Genomic DNA, 22265 nt, shown 5'->3' on the forward strand with positions numbered 1-22265 from the left:
TCTTTGAAAAAAATTATCAAGTACGGATGTTGTTCTAAGTCATTTATCTTTTAAAAAAGATTTTATTTATTTATACATATGGGTATATATCTGTGTATGTGTACTTGTGAATGAAAAAGACCAGCAGAGGCCAGATAAAGGTATCAGATCCCCTGGAGCTGAAGGTACATGTAATCTTATGGAAGAGCAGTATGTGCTGTTAACTACCAAGCCATCTCTCCACTCCCAACTGTCCAAGTTTTCTTAAAAGAGAAGAATATCTAGGGCCTAATGATGTGTGTGAGATAGTGTCTCTTCTACCCCATGTTTCAGAATTAAACATATAACTTTGTAAAGCAAAGGAGCATCGTGGTTAATTTCAGCCACAGAGAAGAAACCATTAAGGGTCAAATGACATATAACAAATATGTTAAAAATGTAATGAGACCTGGTCCTGCCTACCACTCAGAATCACCTACCTGGTCATTATTATGATACAGCTGGGACTTTGCCTGAAGTCTGCTTCATCTGTGGGCTTTAGGAGCCCTTCCAGCAGTTGACAAACCTACAGGCCCTGATCTAGCAGGAATCCCTAAGGATTTCTACTTTGTCCTTAGTCTTGGCTTGCATGCATAAGAAAGCTATGGGGGGATGAGCCCCACATTTGTATTTCCCCTTCATGTTCATATCTGGGCCCCTCTTTCTGGGCACATCTCTCTTTGGACTGGAGTGTATATGAAAGCCAGCCACAGTGGAAGATGGCAGGGAACTCCCTGTTTGATCTTGGAATCAAGGCCCTCTTCTAGGTCTTATCCATAGCTGTCCTAATCTTTTGATTGAAGCATCTGTGATGGAGGGTTCCTCTGCACTTTCATCCTGACTTTCCTGAGAATCCCCTAAGAGACACACCTCTGAGTGGCTCTATGAGGCTGTCTCCAGAGTAGTTTAGCTGAGAAAGGAAGACTCAAATCAAGCATGAGTGGCACCACCTTTCAGAACAGCGACCCAACTGATAGAGAGGGACAAGGAAGAAAGCCACCTGAGCGCCAGCATTCACTTCCTTTCTCCCTCCTTCTAAATATACCCAGATGTGCAGGTAGATCCACACCCCTGCTGCCATGCATGTCTTCCCCACCACAGTGGATGCTTTCAGTTCAGTCTGTAAGCCAAAAGAAAGCCTTGGGTTACTTTCTGCTGGAGTATCTCATCACAGCAATGAGACAGGCAACCGAAGTAGAATCCCTGTCCACGCTCTTCTGTGTAGCCAATCACCACTGATGCTCCAGAGTGGCACCCCCCCCAGATCCCCCTTATGCTTTTGAACTCTCACCTTCTGTACCCTCACATCACTTTCCCAATACCCATTTCTGCCAGCTAAGCATGCTTTTAAGAGCAGGTTTCATTAGAACTTTTAACTAATGATGCTTTCAACAAGTTGAGTTTATTTTCTTCATGTAATGGGAAAGCCAGAGAATGTGAACACCAGTACTGTTGGAGAAGTTGCATTGGGACAGGGGAGCTCACCAGAGATGAGGAGTCAGACACAGTGTATAGTCAATTGGAAGTCTTTATTCCAGGTGGCTGGACCACACCCAAGTGTTCAGGGGCCTGGGGGTGGCCCCAGGTGTCCAGAACATGGGGTGTTAAGGGCAGAGACCTCATTCAGGCATCTCCCTTGGCATTTGCAGGGGTGGGGGGGCTTAACACAGTGATCATTTTGAAGCAAGCACCTTTAACAGAAGCTGATATAAGCAGTTAACCAGCTGGAGGGGGTTTCACATAAACAGGAAGCTAAGAAAAAAGGGCTAGCTGGAAGAAGGTCCACCCACATATACAGTCAGTGTTAACAAAGGCTAAAAAGTTAGCTAGGACATGCTGACCTTTGTTCCTAGAACAGAGTTGGGTACTTTTCTATGGGATTCTCCACTAAGGAGAACAGATTCAGCAAGAATCCAAGATCAACGAACCTCTGCACTGTCTTGCCCTGTCACGACATAATGTCAAGACTAGAGTCTGTGATTTCTCTTTACCTTTTCCTCATAGTGCCAAAATAGTTTTCTTGTTTGATATGTTTGCTTGGAATCGAGGCCAGACAAAGTGGGACAGATTAAGATAGTCATGAGTAGAAAATTGGATTTTCTAACTGGAAAACAAACCCTGCTCAAGAAGTTTCCCCCTGACTCTGAAACCACCTTTGTATTTTACTGAGGCCAGTTATAGGTCCTAAGTCCCTGCCTACCATCTGCAGGGAGGGCTGGGAAAACAGGGACTAAGCTATCACAAAGGATTTGCCTGGTACCAGCCCAGGCTAAGTGACAATTCTCTGATCATGGATGATAAAAGGAATAGATATCCATAGAATCTGGCACTTGCTACGTACTATCAACTCTTGAGATTTCATTTACAAGTTCCTCTCCAGGCTGTCACACATACATACACACATGCAATCTTATTCATCATTGTGCCTCCAAGTCTCAACACATTCGCCTACCTTATTAAACACATTCATGGATAATGAAAGTCTAGTTTGAATGCCTCTCACATCTAAATGAATTCTTTTAAGAGACAATCCAGTTTTCTTCTTTTCTTTTTACACCTCCTTTAAGATATAACAATCGATTCTTCATTAGTTTTCTGTTGGATGGGTAGAGGCACTCAGCAGCAACTGTAATAAGGTCAGCCTTGATGAATAGAAGCCCATGTTGTCAAGCTCCTGCATAACCTCCATCTCGACAACCATGGCCCCATTGTTCATGGTCCACTGGGCAATGACAGGATAGTTGGGGAAAGAGGCTGACTGTCCATAGAACAGGTCATCCTACCTACTTGATTACTGACTTCCTCAGCTAAAGTCACCTTTTGATGAGCATTTCCCTGGGACACAAGTATCTTCACATCTTTTTTCCATTTGGAGAGATCTATCCACATACTTCTTCCCATAATGTCCTTCTCACCAATTTTCCAATCATGTTCTTTCCAAGTATCTGACCACCTAGCCAGTCCATTGGCTAGTGCCTGTGAACCAGTGAGCAGTTACATATCTGGCCATTTCTCCTTCCAGACAAAATATATGGCCATATGTACTGCCCAAAGTTCTACACACTGCGAAGATTATCCTTCAGTCATCTATTTCAGGATTGTCCTAGAAAGGGACTGTAATGCTCCACCTGTCCACTTCTGGGTGGTGCCTGCATAATATGTAGAACCATCAGTAAATTAGGCTCTACTCTTCTCTCCTTCAGTCAACCAATTATAGGGAACACCCCGTGGAGCTATATGTGAATGCTTGGCAGCAGACGGCACTATATTTAAAAAAGTAGAAACCACAGGCATTTGGGCAACTTCATGTAACCTGCTTGTGCCTCAGAACCTCTTTTGTTGGATGGTGTATATACCACTTCCATTTAATTATAGACTGATGCTGTGCATGTTCTACTTTATGACTTAGTGGGTCATATAACACCCAGCTCATGATGGGCACCTCAGGTGGTATGGTAACTTGGTGGCCCATTGTCAAACGTTCAGTTTCCACTAAGGCCCAAGAACAGGCCAACAGCTCTCTCAAAGGAAGAATAGTTGTCTGTGGATGATGGTAGAAGCTTGTTCCAAAATCTCAAAGGTCTGTTCTGTGATTTGCCTATGAGCCTGCCAAAGGTCACAAGCAGCATCCCTCTCTGCCACTGATACCTCAAGTACCATCAGATCTGCCGGGTCATGTGATTCAAGTGTAGAGCATACTGCACAGCAGCCTGAATGTATAGAAGAACCTTCTCCTGATCTAGGCCCCATACAAAACTAGAAGCTTTCAGAGTTATGAGTCATGCTACCATAAAAATCACTTTGCCTGTGCTGCCCATTATAGGTCAGGCCATTATGAAAATTGCTTTGTCTGTGCTGCCCATTATGATAACTACAGTCACCTTGCCTTTAGTGATCCATTGCTGTCAACCAGCCCCTGCTACTTTGGGGCCCAATTAAACACCTTGCATTTAATTTATCCAACTGAGTACAGTGTCTCCAGCCCTAAGGTCTGGCACAAGGAAAGGGGCATCAGCAAAGCTCTTCATATGTGCTGGTGCCCCTCTTACCATTTTGCATCTTAAAGGATTAGTGAAGGGCATGGCTTTGGGGCCTTCCATTGTGAAGGATTAGGTTTTACACACAATACCCACCCTAGCATTGCAATTTCCTTGAGACTTAAAAATCCCCTCATCACTAAGCCACAGGATGTCAGGCATCTCCAATTCCTTTCCAGTAGGCCATCTTTTGACAAATGCTTCAGTCAACCATTTAAACTTTTGCCTCCGCCCCCCCTCTTTTTTTTTTTTAACTGTGTGAGCTTCCATATTAAACCTAGAATCTCCACTCAGTGGGTCCACATCAATAAACTCAGCCTGGTCCAGTTTTATGTTCCTTCTGCCAGTATCCCACACCCTTTTAATCTATTCCCACACATATTCCCTGACTTCTGTGTGAATGAATTAGCAAACTCATTAAGCTTTTTAGTAGTGTAATGCACCTCCTCATGGGCTACACTTTCTGTCTCTCTTCTAGGAGCCTGCTTAGCCTTAAGTCTGGTTATAGGTCTAGGGACAACTATTGGTGGGCCCCGATGGGCATCAGTATATTATTATCTTGCCTGACATTTCCTTCAGAGAAAGTCACTGCTGGTTTAGCAGACAATGAAGAACTAATATCCTCAAAGGTGGAAAAAGCAACAGGTCAGGGGGTGAGAGGTGAGTACATCTTCTGCTGAGGGTGGAGAGACTATTTCCTCAGGTGAGATAAACCCTTGAGAATGGGAAGGCTCAGTTTTCAACTTCAGTAGGATCCTCCCACACATCCCCATCCCAAGTTCAGGATCCCATTCTTTACCAATTAATGCCCTTACCTTAACCACCACACCCTCCAGGGCCGGAGCTTGAATTTTCATGGTAATTCAGCCAACCTTGTCATGAGGGCTTTGGTTTGCTTGAGCTCTGTAGCTGCTGGAGAGAAGATTTTCTTCCAGGGCACTCTTAGAAACCTTTAAAGTGTTTATGCACATCTGGTACAAGTCAGTTTTATCAGAGTTCATTGTTGTCCTTCACTGTATTCTGAGATGCTTAGAATTTGGTTAATTTTATCCTGGAGTTCATTCTTCTCTATTGTCAGTTTATCCAGGGATGCTAGGAGCAACCAACTAGCATCATTATTTTCCTTATTTTTCTACAAACTGTCACAAGTTTTGTACAGAGTCACCAAATTCATTGTCTCTCACAATTGGTGAAATAGAATAATCAAATGCATATGTCTCTTTAAGTCTAGAAAATAGTTTACACTATGGATTTTCAGTACTCTTCAAACTTCTAAGAGAGGTCTCAGTGACTGTAGGTGTTGGCGTGTTGGGAAGCCTATTCTAGATACTTTAAAAAGTCATCTTTATACTGCCGTTGCTCTAGAACCACTTAGTCCAGTTCTCAAGAGGAACATAATTGATATGTAAATAGAAATGGGATTATTAAAATAGCTTACAGGCTTTGGTCCAGCTAGTCCAACAATGGCTCTCTACCAACAGAAGAACCAAGAATCCATTAGTTGTTAAGTCCATGAGGCTGGTTGTCTCAGCTGGTCTTCAGTATAGGCCAGAATCCTGAGAAGTAGGCTCTAATGCCAGTGAAGGAATGGATTCGCCAGTGCGAGTGAGGGCAGCAGGCAAAGAAAACAAGCTTCCTTCTTCCAACATGTCCTTCATACAAGCTGCCAGCAGAAGGTGTGGCCCAGATTAAAGGTGGATCTTCCCACTTCAAAAGATCTGAATTAAAAGTGTGTCTTCCCATTTCAAATGATTTAATTAAGAAAAAAAAATCCCTCAAGAAGTGTACCCAGCCACTTGAATTTCAGTTATATTCCAGATATAATCAGTTGACAACCAAGGATAGTCATCATCATATTTATATATGTGATATATCATATGATATATCACATAGAAAAAGCTTGTTAAATAAAATATAAATAAGGTATATCTTACTCTTTTCCATTTGCCCCAAGCCCAAGTTGTTGGGTTAAGTTATTGGGTCCCGATCAATTCTCCACAAACAAGTCTCACAGAGTCTTTGTTTCTAGCACCCTCTCCCAGTAAATGTTTTATGAATGAATGATAACTAATTCTGGAGTGTGTTGGAGCCTTCAGAAAATGGAGCCTTGTTGGATGAAATGAATCCCCTGGGGGCCTTCAATTTTGATAGACTGGCCCTACACCCTATTTGTCCTTGATCTCTGACTGTGACACAGTGTGACTGGCTACTGCATACTCTTGCTGCCTTATCTTCCCCATGATGAGAGACCACAGCCTTTAACTCCGATTCCCTTTTCTGGTTTGCTCTTCTATTGCCATGACAAAACACCATGACTAAGAACGTCTTGGAGAGGAAAGGGTTAAATTCATCTTATGCTTCCAGGTTGCAATTCACCCTGGTAAGGAGAGAAATCCAGGCAGGAACTAAAGGTAGGAACCCGGAGGAATACTGTTTCTTGCTCCCTCTCAATTGCTCAATAAGATCTCCTATAAAACCCAAGACTACCTGTCAGGGATGATACTACTCATGGCTGGACCTTCCCACATTAATCAAGAAAATACCACCACCCCCACCACCACCCCACTTGCCTACAGGTCAGTCTGATTGATGCTTTTTTTTTTTCCAACTATGGTCCTTCTTCCTGAGTGACACTAATTTACATCAAGTGAACAAAAACCAAATCAGCACGCTGCACTAGTCTCTGAATCTATGTCCTTATGACCCCTAAGCAGAGGTTGTGACCTTACTGTTAGGTGGGATAGGGCCTTGAAAACATGTTTTCACTTTTCTTCTCTCCTGTGTACATTATCACAGGCTTTCAGAATGTCTGCTAACTCTGGGATGTAGTTCTGAAGTCAGATAAAGGTTGGTAAGGGTCTATACAATGGCGTGATCATACCCCTGGACAGTGAGGCCATGATCAAGTTAACATTGGGCATCTTTGTGAAGTAAGATAATGTAGTAGCCTCAGCACTGACCATGCTGCCCCCACTGGGCCTCCATATTTATTCCCGGGTCTTTCTACAGTCACTCCCTCACTGGTAAGATGAAATAAATTTTGCTGAGTATACACTGGACCACCTCCATGGAAAACAGCTCTGAGATCACAGAGAAATGTTATAAAGTATTCCAAGAAATATCCAGTAAAAGAAAATTTACTGGAATCGGGGAAAAGGTTGGCAAACGACAACAAACCCAAGCTTCATTTGGCCATCTGTTATCTCTGTCTGAAGAGCTCAGTGAGGGAGCTCCCTCAAGCCCTCCCTCCACAACAGAATCAGAGCTGACATCAAGCATAATAACAAGGACTCTTTACTAAGCATGAGCCAGGACCTTTAACAACAGCAGTGACATTGCCCACCACTACTGACTAGTTACTGAATGCAACACAGTACAGTAGGACCTTCCAGGAATTGTCTGTCCATGGGAAGTGAACAAGCCACTGAGGATGATGCAGATACACATGCTCAATGTCATTTCAGTAATCTGTTATCTCCCAAGTCCATCAATTTCTGAGATCTCTCTCTCTCTCTCTCTCTCTCTCTCTCTCTCTCTCTCTCTCTCTCTCTGTTGGCCCTCTTCAACACTAGACAGCAAACCCACATCATAGCAAATTCTAACTTTACCCCAGCAGGCAAACGCCCCAAGGAAAGAGAATATCAAATAAATAAACCCTTTAGACAGAAGAGGTTCAAACGCTTAAGGGATTGGGAATAATGTTTCTGGAAATGTTCATACGGTTTTAAAAGTTTGGAAGTGATCGGTGAATTACTTAGGACTTTGATACCCCAAAGTCTGAATGCCAGCACACCAAGAAATTTAATTTAGATTTCTTTAACATGCTCTCTCCCGATAAGCGAGCATTCAGTATATAAATGGGATGCAACATGACTGCCAAATTGCAACACCGAATGGAGAAAATTTGTCATTTTGAAATGCTAAGGGAATTCTTACTAACAGCTTTCTCATCTTGTAAAACTATTATTTTTCTGAACCATAATATGATTTATAAGCCTCAGCTGAATTTTACACTTTTGATGGGAATAGTCTCAAAGGAAAAAAAAAATGTATTTTCTCAGAATATAAAATTCTCTTAGGAGCTGACCAAATGAGGAATAAAGTGAGACAATTTCTACAACTAAGTGAACCAAAGTCTTGATCTCTGTGAACACATTTGTGCGTGAATATTTGTCTACCTCAGCAATTGTGGCTCCTTTGGACTTTTTCTTGTGCTGAATAATTTCCAGAGTGACACCAACTACCCAAATACTACAACACTGTCCTAAGCCCAGTGCCCCCTCTCTGTGCACTCAGATCCCCTCAGACCTCGGCCATGTTAAAGGTCTCTGTATCCAACACTCACCAGACAGATCACCTCATACCCTGTAGACTCTCATCTTCTCTATAACTCTGTTTCTCTTGCTTAGATCCTAATTTTGAAACTATAGCAAAATCCACAGTGATATTTATTCCAACCCTCAAGAACTTATAATCCAGCATAGGAATCAAGGAAAGAGCAAGCAGTTATACCATGGGTTAGTAAGTGCTGTGTGTGCAGTATCCCAAGACCTCTGGCTGTCGTAGGAAAGATAGTTAAGGAATCAACCTGGAAGAAGGAATGTCTTGGTTGGGTATGAATTGGGTAACTGGTTTGTGTGTGTGTGTGTGTGTGTGTGTGTGTGTGTGTGTGTGTGTGTGTGTGTGTGTGTGTGTGTGTGTGTGTGTGTGTGTGTGAGAGTGTGTGTGTGTGTGTGTGTGTGTGTGTGTGTGTGTGTGTGTGTGTGTGTGTGTGTAGATGCCTGTGCAGGCCAGAAGAATGCATCAGATTTCCTGGGGTGGGACTTACAGGTGTTGTGAGCTGCCTGGCATGGGTCTGAGATCAGAATTTGGGTTGTCTGGAGTATAGCAAGTACTCTTAGCTGGCAAGACAATGCTCTATTCCTATGTTTGGTTTTGTTTTTTTAAGATAAAGATAGTTTTTGGTTTTTTTTAAGGAAATACCTTACATTTTATATAGTCTCAAGGGGTGAAGAACCTGGACAGCTTATACGAAATACACACCTTCCACTTGTAGTCTGTATAAACTTTTGCAATAGTATTCTTCTAAAGTTAGGGGTAAGTACTGTTCATGATCATACTGTGAAATAATAGATTTTACCATTGTTGTCTTATTCACAGGAAATTGAAAAGCACTCAGGGCATTCCTCACAGGTGCTTGCAAAGTTGACTGTGAGTGAGGTATTTAGCTAAGATGGAATAGCATCAAAATTCTGGAACCTGGGGAGCTTGGCAAGCAATGGTGACAAATTAAGCCAAGGGTGTTTCAAGGGAATAGTAAAAAGCTTTCAGTACCTGTTAGTATATTATCCTGGTGTAGTTTATAAAAATGTACCCTTCAAGCTGATATGGTTGAACCCCTAGCTAGTGGTGCTGTATCAGAAGGTTGTGGAACATTTTGGAGGTGAGCTTTGCTTCAGGATGTGGGTCTTTGGAGGGTAGCCTTGAGCTTTGTAGCCTTGTCTTGCTTCCTGTCCCACCTCTGCCAACAGTCCACTAAGATGCAAGCATTTGGCTGCACCACACTTCTGCCTAGACAGAGCCCTGCATCCCCATGCCTTACTGCTGTAATGAACTATGTTCCCTCCAACTGTAAGCTGCACAGGCCACTCTCCCTCTGTGTTGTTCCTTGTCAGGCATTTAGCCCAAGCAATGAGAAAAGAAGCTGTCTCAGTTAGGGTTTATATCGCTGTGATAAAACACCATGACCAAAAGCAGCTTGGGGAGGAAAGGGTGTATTTCATCTTACAGCTCATAGTCCACCATGAAAGGAAGTCAGAGCAGGAACTTGAAGGCAGGAACTGACGCAGAGGCCATAGAGGAGTACTACTTAATGGCTTGCTCCTCATGGCTTTCTCAGTCTGTTCTTATGCACCCAAGACCATCAGCCTGGGGGGAGCTGGGTTCCCCCACATCAATCAAGAAAATGCCCCACAAAGCTTATCCCATAGGCCAGTCTGGTAGAAACATTTTCTCAGTTGTGGTTCCCTCTTCCAAAATGACTCTACTTGTGTCAAGTTGACATAAAACTAACCAGCAGAGAGACTAATATCCCTATTGTCCATCCATTTTCAAACATTTGTTGGAAGAGAACTTTATTGAAATACAACTTGATTTGCCTGGGACCTCTGTACCATGTGACTCACACCAACCTATTGTCACTCATTGGCCCAAGTGGTCTTTAGAAAGAACAGATCTGGTTAACCACAGTCCTGGGGCATGCCCCTCAAAGACACTTACTAAACTTAAAGTAAAAGGTCATCTCTTAGCAGGCCCTGGCTGATGTGGTGATGGGCTTGATTACCTCCCCACTTACCTCACATCATCTCCTTGACTTTCTATGCATGTGTCTTTCAGCAAGCCCATGCCCCCACCACCTCAGGGATTTTATTTTTTTAAAAAAATGCCCTCTCCTTTTCTTCTCTCCTTTAATTGCCTGGTTAGTTGCCTTCTCTCCCAGTCTCAGCCGAGCTGTTCTTTTGCAGGGAAGCATTTTCCAGCTTGGTCAGGCTTCTCTACTGCACTCTGTGGATGTTTCCATGGTAGCACTCAATCACCGTTAGCCTCAATCATTAGCTGTGGATTTGGTTGTTTCATGCTTCCCCCTCCTGTGACATGAACTTTGAGAAGAAACTGAGTAGCCCCATCTCTGTTGTTCATGATAATAGCCCTGGTGCCCTCCTTGGTGCCAGCCACTAAGCATGCCCTCTGGCAATAACTTGTTGAAAATGTGCCCATAAATACTACAAGAAGTCAAAGGGGAGGAAGTTTCTGTGGTTGACATGAGGAGGAAGCCCTCCACTGAACCAGAACTGTGGATCTTAGGCACTTCCTAGGAGGTCTACTTTTTACCCTCCTGCAGGGGTCCCCCACCACAAGAGGATGCCCTCAAAGTGCTTCTTCAGTGGCAGAGTGTTCTGATGAACAAAAGACTTTATTATTTGACTTTGAGGTAGAGAGGGTTATTATTCTTTTGGCCTGAAGGGACTTTCCCACTTAATGGTCAAGAGAATGGATAAAATGATCAAAGTCGTTTTGTGTAAACAGGAAGCATATTTCATTTACTTATTTCAACATCATGCCTCTCTTGGATGGGATAAGACTGTAAAAAACATCAGTGAAGCTGGTCAGAATTGTATTCTTTTGTGCAAGAGTAGATGTAGCGTAGACATTTCTTTGGAAAGTTATCTTGGCCTTTGCCCAGACCATTGGGGAAATTGTCTCTACTCAGTACGGATCCCTGTGGAGAATGTGGGCCAGTTCCTAGGTCTGGGATCATGGGAGTCAAACAGTTATTCTGTGTGGTCAGCTGTAATGGAGTCAAGGGATGCCTTTATCTGTTAAATAGGGTGAATCGAAGTGAAAATTACCTTTTGATTGAGTAGCATTGCTGAAGGAAATCAATAGAAATGGCTGGAGATTTATCGGCACCAGCTCAATTTTGTAGACTCTTAAATTGCTGGGACACTGGGTTTCAGGATTCAACCTTTTCAAGGCCGGTGGAAAATAAACAAGAGAGTGAGTTACAGGAGAAACAGCACGTCTGCTCTATCCCAGAGGAAAGAGAAAATACATGCTGACGAAGCTACATCATTTGCAACCTCAAAATATGTGTTCTAAATTCTCAGAGCCCACGTTTGACGTGTTTAAGAGAGAAGACCACAGCTGACGTTGTCTTTGTTCAGAGTGTAGGAGATGGTTTTGTCTAGACTTTCAAGAATGATATAGAATGACATTTTTAGAACACATCAAAAAAATTTTTTTAAATTCCTCTTCCTTTCAGGAAAATGGTTTGACATGCTTCTAGAATCTGAATGTGGTGGATCTATAAATGGCCTCCACCACTTAAGAGGAAGAGGAAGGTAAAACAAGGCATTGAGAAAAAAATGCTGAAAATGTCATTGGTTCCGTTTCTGACTTCAGTAGCAGTGCCATCAATAAAAACTCAGTGTCCAGTGTTGAGGGGTGGTTTCTCGGCACCTGCTAGGCTGTTGACAGTTCTCGGGGTGATGTTCATGGTGTATGTGCTGCTTGCCTGTTGAGGGATGAAGAACAGAAGAACAGAGAGCAGAGGGAATAATACCCAGAGTCACTAAGCACGGGTGGCCAAGCAAGGACTGGGTTTGACTGTCCCTCCAAACTTGCCCTCTCACCACTCTGTCGATGTCTCCCTCCCCCACAGGGCCAGCATTGTACAGAAACGCATTATTTACTTTCAAGACGAGGGCTCTCTGACCAAGAAGCTGTGTGAACAAGGTAAGAGCATGCGGGTGGGGAGGGCAGGTGAATGAGGGGGCCTCTTTCAGTTTAAGCCTGGCTACAGGAATTCAGTCACCGGAGCTTTCTGAGTTCCCCTGGGCTCTGCTTCCTCACGTAGCTCTGATTTTTAATCTGGCTGTGTGCTATGGATAATTGGATCCGCCTTAAGCTCTAATTACTCAGCTTGATTCCCTGGGTAGGAGATAATGTACCTTATATTGGTGCTGTCTTCTTATTTTTGTGAAACAGTGATTATTCTGAAGAGGTTCCTTGGAATAATTCACAGGACTTAATTAAGGAATGCACAGTTGTGTACCTTTAAAAAGCCTATGGTGGCTCTTGGGATAATCTCCCCTCAGAACTTGTATGGAATCTGAGTAATATGGGAGATTTTCTCCAACAGAAACCAGTAGAAGATAGGAGTGTCAGGGGTGGGAGGGTAGGGGACACTAATCTTGTGATTTTACCATGATCAAGTCTCTGGTCCTCCGATTGCCAAGTTCATAAACCCCCTCTCCTTGGATTGAACCATTCTAATAAATGTCTTTATTCTGGTGCTAGGGATCAAATCCAGGGCCTTGTACATGCTAGATAAGCACATGACTATGAGCTACACCCCTTCCCAGGCCTAGAGCATCCTAATGAAGTAGATTGGGGGAGATTAGAGAAGGAGCCTGGGTTCAGATCAGGCCTGGGATTAAGCCTGCATCTATTGCCTCCTACAACCATGTGACTTAATAATATACAACAGGGCTGCAAGATGGCTCAATGGGTAGAGCTCTTACCACACAACTGTGAGGGCTTGAGTTCAGAGCCCAGAATCCAAATAAAGGTGGACATGGTACTTCAAGTCTGCAATGCCATCATTCATCTGTAACATACAAGATGGAAACAGAGGGGGGATTCCTAGGTGCTCCCAGGACAGCTGGCCAGAATTCTACAGATGAAAACAAGAGACTCCATTTCCAAACAAGGTGGAAGACAAAGACTTACAGTTGATGTCATCCTCTGCCCTCCACCTAAGTGCTGCAGCATGCCTGCATTCACAAACACCAACCCAGGCATGCACACACATCACCCACACAAGACTGAATATGCATGCATGAGTGTATGTGTCTGTGTGTGTGTGTACACATGCATGGTACTTATTGCTGTCTATATTCAAAAATTTGTTAATCTGCTGTTAAAAAATAAGACCTTCAGTTATTGGATGAGAGTTCCAGGTGTCCAATTGTTGAGAAGGAGGAGGGACTGCAAGAGCGTGAATTGTTGAATCCAAGATTGCAAAAAGCACAGGGACAAATAGCCAATCGAAAGAAAGCACATGAATTGTGAACCAACAGCTGTGGAGCCCCCAGCTGGATCAGGCCCTCTGGATAAGTGAGACAATTGAATAGCTTGATCTGTTTGGGAGGCTCCCAGGCTGTGGAACCTGGACCTGTCCTTGGTGCATGAGCTGGCTGTTTGGAACCTTGGGCTTACACAGGGATACTTTGCTCAACCTGGAAGGAGGGGACTGGACCTGCCTGTACTGAATCCACCAGGTTTAAATGAGTCCCCAGGGGAGTCTTGGTCCTGGAGGAGAGGGACTAGAGGAGAGGGGATGGGGGGAAGGTGGGGGTGGGGGCGGGAGGGGGGAGGACAGGGGAACCCATGGCTGATGTATAAAATTAAAACACATAATAATAATAATAATAATAATAATAATAATAATAATAAATTAATAAATAAGACCTTAAACATCTAAACTGGTCTAGAGGTTATTAGGTAACTCAGTGAAAACAGATGCTCTGTAATTATACGGCTTAGTTATCTCACTTCTATTCATTTGTGCAGAATTTGTATTTGCCTTTTCAGTAATTAGTCTTTTCAGAAGGAATAATCCTCTCCAACTATAGCAAGTCATAAAGTACTAAGAAAGGTAGAGAGCGTTCTCCTGGGAAAATAATAATCATTGCTAATAATTTTGAGTATTTGCTACGTGATGGACACTATTCTAAACACTGTCTACTCATTGATTATGTAATCTATATAATAGCCCTAATAGTAAAGGCTATTTGATCAACCCTATTGTAGCTGAGGAGCCTGAGGTAGAGACAGTTCATTTACAGCCAGCAGTGGAGGGCAGGAGTTGACACCAGGAGCCTAGGCTCTGAACCACTGCCCGCTGTAATGTCGCATCCTTCTATGGTCAGCTCTGTCTATGGCAGAGCAATGTACTGTCTTCTTGTTTAAAAAAAAAAAAAAAAAAAAAAGCTAGAATCAAAATGTTAAGTAGACATGTGTGGAGATAGATGCCTGGCATCAGGGTGGGAATTCTAGGCACTCTGGCCAAGAAGACTTGCTGACTTCTTGATGAGCACTACTCATGGGATGAGGTCTTCCCTCTAAGCCATTTAGTAGACAAATGGTTCAGTCGGCTTTTCTCCAAACAAGGAGCATTTTTCTCTCTTTTTAGACTCGTGGTTCCTAAATGACAACCTTACTCCCCACCCTCCCTCCATGAAATTATACCCAGTTCCCATGAGCTGGGCTCCAGGGTGTTCTGCCTCACACATAGGCTATGTCTTGATCTTCCCCTGTAGGTAACTAGACTCAGCCATTGTGGTGTGGTTCTGTTAGATGGACTGTCAGAGGCCAGCCTTACTTCCAGGATCTGAAAGTCCTTAGGAAGATACTTCACACTCCCATGTACTGATAGGCATCCATCCTGTAGCCTCAGTGCTGATCTTAGGAAGCCTTGTCTAAGCTGTGTGTGTGTGTGTGTGTGTGTGTGTGTGTGTGTGTGTGTGTGTGTGTACACGTGTGTGCATATGCACGCGTGTGCGCTAAAATTCAGTGGGTACAGTGATGGTGAAATAGCATGGCATAGCCCTGGATGCTTCTCTCAAGCTGTGCTCCTAGGAAAATGACTAATCATGCCATCTATACAAAAACTCTTTGCAACTTGATGGACTGAAAAGGCCCAGCAAGTCCTCATGCTGTTGGCTTTTGTGTGCTTATAAACGATCCCTGGAAATAGCAGAGCCATGAAAAAATTAACATCAAAGTGATCACATTAAGAAAACCATTTAAATATAAGCAGAGCAAAGGGATTTTTAAAATGTATTCAATCACTCAGCAAACTCCAGCTTTTCATCAAAGTCTCTATGTTCCCTTCTTCCTTGTTGAATCAAATCAAATCTGTTAAGAAAAGAAATAGTGGAACTTGGAGCTATCATTTATTGCCCAAAATTACAACCATTCATCCATAGGTGATGAAATATAGCCACAAGGATAAAAAGCAGTGAACGCTAGTATGTGTGTGAGTATGTGTATGTGTATGCACATTTGTATCCATAAATATGCGCATGTATTCCAGGCTAGGTGGCTCGTGAGATTCCAGGGTATTTCCTTGTCTTTACTTCCCATCTGTATTAACGGTGCAATGACAGGCATTTGTGCTACACACCTGACTATTTTGCACAGGTCCTAAGGACTCGAACTCTGGTCCTCATGCTTGCATGGCAAGCACCTCTGCCCACTGATCCATCTCTCCAGCCTGTGATTTTTAAAAGCAACATAATGTGAAATTGCTTGCAATCAAAAAATAGAGAAACACAACCTATTCCAGAAGATGATCTATGATAGACATATGGTCACACACTTGGACACTGTGTCACAAACAGAAGGGGAATGACAGAGGATGATGGGAGATGGGGAAACTAGAGAAGAGAAGAGGATATAAGCAGAGGACAGAAGATGAGAAGATGAGAGAGGGAGAAAGAAGAGGAAGAGGAAGCGAGGAGCTAGCTGGGTCAGTGAAGCATTTGCTTTGCAAGCGTGAGAACCCCATACAATCTCCTAACCCCAAGAGCCACCTAGAAAGCTGGATGCAATGGATTCCACTTGTTGGCCCAGCTCTGGAGAACAAAGACAGATGGCTCATGAAGCTCACTTTGCAGCCAGCCTGCCCAGCCTATTTTGTGAGTTACAGGCTGGTTAGAGGCCCTGTCTCAAAAAGCAGGTGGATTGGGACTCAACAGTTAAGAGCAGATGCTGCCCTTGCAGAGGACCCAGCATCCATGTTGGATATCTCAGAACCACCTGTAACTCAAGTTCCAGGGAATCCATCACCCCCTTCTGACCTCCAGGGGCACCTGCACTCACATGCAAAAACCTATATATGGACACACATGTATATGTATAATTCTTAATTTTTTTAAAGTTAAAAAAGCCAGATGTGTGGCCCCTGAGGAATGACAGCTAAGGTTGTCCTCTGGCCTCCACACACATGAACACTCTTCTACACTGGCACCTGCACACACACACCACACCTGCTCACGTATACACAAACACATGCATGTACACATACATATGCACAAATAAAAAGAGAGAAGGAAAAGGGGATGATAGGGGAAAGGAGACCTAAGAATAACAGAAGAGAATTTCAAAAGCCAACAAATTCAGGATAGAAAGGAGGAGGAATATCAGGTGTGATGGGGTGGCCAAGGTCGTATACTCAAAACTTGGGAAGGCGAGGCAGAAGGATTGTGAATTCAAGACCAGCCTGGGCTACACAGTGAAAATCAGTTTTAAAAACTAAATCAGGTGCTGGGTGTGTTCGGTGATACAGCAGTGGCCTAGCACGAGAGTTTGGATTTGATCCCCAGTCCTGCACAAAATAAATGAAATAAAGCTGGTTGTGGTGGCTCACACCTTTAATCTCAGCATTCAGGAGATAGAGGCAGACAGATCTCTGTGAGTTCAAGACCATCCTGATCTATATAGTAAATTCCAGGCCAGCCAGGGATACACAGTGAGACCCTGTCTCAAAAGACCGTGTGTGTGTGTGTGTGTGTGTGTGTGTGTGTGTGTGTGTGTGTGTGTGCATGTATGTATAATACATGGGAAGAAAGGAAAACTGAGGCCATAACTCCAGGGCTGAGTTTACGTGGCTTGGCAGCCCAGCACTTTAACATAGGGAGTATGTTAGTGTTGGCCATCACTGCCCTTTGAAAGCCTACTTTGTTAGCAAAAGGCCTGTCCTTGGTAGGAAACAGTTCCCCTTTTTAAGCTTAGAAATTCAATTTTTAAACGGAAGCTTATTTTTCCAGAGGTCTGTTATAAATTCATTTCTGTAAAGCCTTATCAGTATCCTCAACTTTTCTATCTAAATCTAAAAGCCCTCTTGATAAGTAAAGCGCCCAATTGGTCTTATTTTGGGTGTTCTGGAGATCGTTGCTGCCTCATTTAACAGCACCTGGTAGTTACGATCAAAATCCCAGCATGTGGCTCTCAGTGCTGAATCCCCTTTTCAAAGCTAATTTAGATGTATTTTACAATGCAGCTCATCATTGTGGGACTGCAAAAGGACCAGATCTTCTAGTTCAAGTGACCTCTCCTAAAAATGTACTAGATGGGGTTTGTCCTTACTACCCAAGTGGCTCACACAGGAATCAAGTCCAGATTTCGTATACATGTGTTACTGGGCAGCTTGCTCCTAGACATCGGCAGACAGCACTCTAGCCCATGATTCATTCTTTGGGTGGCTGCTGCCTTTTCCTTTGAGCCTCTTTAGAAATCTCTGAAATCTATAGGGAGAAGATTTTTTTGAATGTACTTCATTTGGAAAAAAATAAAACAAAAACAAATTTTATTATTTTTTTTAACTAGGTATCATTTATGCAAACTACCCGGGTGGGTCTTTCCTGAGTGACTGAAATCAGAGTGAGTTCATAGGCTCTGAACCAAAAAGGACGTGGGCCCCTCTTCTGCCTGAATGGCTCATTTATCCTGTGATTTTGATCAAATCACCCAGCCTGCTTCTTGCTTTTGATGATCTGTAAAACAGGGATGCCGTCATTACTTTTCCGTTACTGTAATAAAATGCCCTGGTAAAAACAACAGAAAGAACAGAGGCTTTATTTTGGCCTACTATTCAAGGAGGGGGGATGCAGCCTACCATGCCAGGGAAGAGACAGTGGCAGGGAGCAGAAGCTCGTCACATTGCATCTACAAAGAGTGTGCAATATAGCCTCAAGGCCCTCCCTCAGTGACCTAATTCCTCTAGCAAGGTTCGGCCTTCTAAAGCTTCCACAATCTTCCCAAACAATGTCACCAATTGGGGATCAAGTATTCAAACCCAGGAGCCTCTGGAGGATACTTCACATTCAAACCTCAAGGGATAACCAAAGTATTTCTTACAGCAATGTAGAAAGGGCTCAGCATGTCCAAGGGACTCGGTACATTACTGATATCATGACAATGTCTCATACTTTGTCTCCATCCCCAAGCTCACTTCTGACCATCATTGGTTTTTCATGTTCAAACCTGGTGAGCTCAGCAAATTCTGAAAGAGATGGGAAAATGCTGTTTCTGACATGCAAAATGGTTTTCATCCCCTTGGTTTCTGCTCTTTGTACAATATTTAAGAAAAAAATGTCCAACTTGCAAAAAAGGAAGATTGGTGCTACCGCAGCTGGGAGAAGTACAGAGCACGCCGTTGCAGCAAGAGTCATCTGTGGGCATTGTCCCCGCTCGCAGGCAGCCGAGCAGAGGAGGAGCGCTAAGCACTTAGGGCCGTGAGCTTAACGATCAGAAATGCTGAATTTATTCATATAATCTCTCTTTCCCTACTTATCAGCTACTCACAGCTAAAAATGGGGATGGAGAGGGAGTCTTAAGTTGTTCCTGGCTGCTTCTACACTCAGAAGGAAACTTGAACTTGTGAACACATTTGCAACATTCCCCACGTCCACTTACTTCCCAGGACGGTCTTTGAAAGCGCGATAAGAGACATAATTGCATAAGACTTCTTCTTAATTTCCAACAATTTTTTAAGCCTCTACTGGCTCTCGCTTTTCTCCTTCAAAACTACCCCTGCCTCTGCTCTAGTCCAGCATTTGGGCCGTGAAAAGTACTTCTTAGGGAAAATGGATTCATATTCCTCTTGAAATCCTGTAAGAGATGCCGGGCAGTGGTGGCACACGCCTTTAATCCCAGCACTTGGGAGGCAGAGGCAGAGGCAGAGGCAGGCGGATCTCTGTGAGTTCAAGGCCAGCCTGGTCTACAGAGCGAGTTCCAGGAAAGGTGCAAAGCTACACAGAGAAACCCTGTCTCAAAAAAAAAAAAAAAAAAAAAAAAAAATCCTGTAAGAGATGCTTCTGTGATGGGATGGGAGGAAGGCAGGATACAGAAAGAACAACTGGGTGAGGGCTGGAGAGACAGTTCCATGGTTAAAATGCTTTCTCCTCTTGCAGATGACCCGGGTTTGCTTCCCAACACTTGCATCAGGTGTTTCACAACACCTGTCACTCCATCTCCAGGGGATCTGATTCTCTCTTCTGATCTTCTCAGTACCTACACACATATGGCGTGCGCGCGCCACACACACACACACACACACACACACACACACTCCACATCCTTAAAATGAAAAGAACAACTGAGTAAAAGTCAGCATTGATTTCCCCAAATCTCCCCATCCTAAAGATTCTAGACTCTTGGTCCCATAGAATACCTCAGATTATGAGAGCAAGAACTTTGGATTTTTGTATTTGCAGATTGCATATTCATAGTTGATAAATGTAAAGTCCACAGCAATCCAAGTGCTGAGTCTTAGAGTCCAGTGCAACTGCACTGTGTCTTCTTTACACAGGGATCAAGGACAACACAAGCTGCTGCAAGGCTGCCTTTGACAAGGCCCCCAACTTGCTTTCTAACTCGATTTCCCATTTCAGATCCCACACTGGACGGGGTGACGGACAGGCCAATCTTAGACTGCTGTGCCTGCGGAACTGCCAAGTACAGGCTCACATTTTATGGGAACTGGTCCGAGAAGACTCATCCAAAGGATTACCCTCGTGAGTACAGCTGCTGCTTTATGGGTCAGGGAAAGCACATCATTAACATCCTGTCTGATCACAGGATCCGTAGGCTGAGCTGTGTTGGCCTGCTCATTATTGGCCCCGGATTTGTGAAACCTGCACCCCAAGAAAGTGAATTCATGGACACGTGCAGACATAATCCTGGTGTGCTTTTAGAGTTCTCCTGTAACACTGTTCTAAGAGTTTTATTTGTGGTTCTTAAAACAGTTCCTGAAGTCAAGTTACTATATCTTCAAGCCAAGTATTTTGCAGCCTCCTAAAACAGCTGGACCCATGTTATAAAACAGACCATTTGTTAGGGATAGCTGGCAAAGGAATTCTCTTGACTCCATAGACAGTGTGACAATTACTCAGTATCCTTAACCCTAGGAAGGTGTCAGGTCATTAATCAATACGCCATTTCTCTACTGGTTCCAGATGTCACCTTCTGATGCCACCTGACACCAGGCTCAGAGCAGCCAAAACCAATCTGTGAGAGTTGTCAAGAAGCCCCAAACTTGCTATGTGGGGACTAGATCCTAAAACAGGACAGTTCAACTCTTTTTAGTCAGACTGTCGTCTCGACACATTTGAAATGAGCCAGGCACTGTGCTGAGCCTTAAAGATACGATAGTCAGCAAAAGAAGAGATACAGTGCACGTCCCAACCCTTTTAGAGATTGTGAGGAGATAGACATTAATCAAACAATCACATGAAATTTGTAGCTGTGAATAGTGGGCTGATTCCACATTATTAAGCGTGTTTACTGATGGCACATCCTTGCATTGGAAAATAACCTGTGGCTGTGGGTGGCACTGGGTGTATTGTGTCTGGGCTTGGCCCATTTGGTTCTTAGGTATGTGCTTCTCTCTGAAGTTACCACAGCTGGAAGGAAGTGCAGACATGGGAGAGATTAAAAAGAGGGGAAGGGCACATGGCAGAGACTTAAGTAAACACTGGGTAGATCAGAACTGCCCTGGTGCCCAAGCAGCCCACCCAATGGGGACTCCAACATTCTTAGCTAGATCAAGAGGTTATAATTTAATTTCACCCACATAAAATTGAAGTTTGGAATCTGTAGTGCCCCTGGCTAAGTCATCCCTCAGTCTCTAGGATTCAGCCAGCTGGGTAGGAGACCTGTGGGAATAAACTGAGCCTCTCTGCCTGGCAGCAGGCACTTAACAGCAGAATGCTGCTGTGGGGGGACCCCTACAATGTCCCCACTAATGGAAGAGAGAAAATGGTAAGGCCATTACTCATCTTTTGTGATCCTAAGGAGTTTTTCTCATTTCTATCTGACCACCATTGTCTCCCAGAATTAGGTGGTAGTGTGAGGGTACAAAATCATTGTTTCTGGGCCTCTGGGGCAAACCACATGCAAACCTACAGAGAATTGCTATGGTATTGAGAGCTTAATAAATAAAGCAGATGTGTGTTCCTGATTCCCAGAATTATTCTATTGTCAGGCATTACATTACAGAGCCAGGCTCTGCCCTGATTTCTGTTGGAAAAATTTATCATGCAGAATAGCACTTACCACATTGCACTGGGATTATTTCCTTGGGAAGTTTTTTCCCCACAAGACTGGGACTTCTTCTGGGATAAAAGCCATGACCTGTTTCATCTTTGAGTCTTTGTCCCTGTACATGCCTGGTACCTTCCTGAGAATTGGGTGGTGACTGTGGGACACACTTGCTACCATTGGGGAGGCAGATATCCAGCTGACACTGAATAATGATGGCCAGTACTGAGCAGGGAGTGTGAACTAGACCTTCTTTGGAGGGCAAAGGGTGAACTTGGGGACTTAAAGGACTGGAGCCCCTGGGAAGGACACAGGCATTGTCCATGATGGCTTCTGTGATCTAGGCCGCAGGGATATTTCTGTCTTGATAATCAGCCCTGTTGTCAGCCCAGAGAAGCTTCTTGACAACTAGCTGTCAAGAGCCAAGTCCCTTGTATCTTTTTAATTAGTCATCCAAAATGTCATTTTCCAAGCAGGGATTTGGGGACAGTGGCTCTCAGCCTCTTCAGTCTTTGCATCCTTTTAACATGTTTAAGAATCACA

At 43.7% G+C, this 22265-nt stretch overlaps 1 protein-coding gene across 1 annotated transcript in view; it reads left to right on the forward strand.

The window, feature by feature from the left end:
* The window catches only part of Spon1 (spondin 1), a 288479-nt gene that overhangs the window by 104199 nt on the left and 162015 nt on the right, over positions 1–22265 (forward strand). The window contains exons 4-5 of the mRNA XM_036177304.1: positions 12277–12350; positions 20075–20197. Coding sequence (XP_036033197.1) covers positions 12277–12350; positions 20075–20197 — 197 coding nt within the window. The remainder of the gene's footprint in view (positions 1–12276; positions 12351–20074; positions 20198–22265) is intronic.

This window comes from Onychomys torridus, chromosome 1 (assembly GCF_903995425.1).
Source record: "Onychomys torridus chromosome 1, mOncTor1.1, whole genome shotgun sequence".
In the NCBI taxonomy this organism is placed as follows: domain Eukaryota; kingdom Metazoa; phylum Chordata; class Mammalia; order Rodentia; family Cricetidae; genus Onychomys; species Onychomys torridus.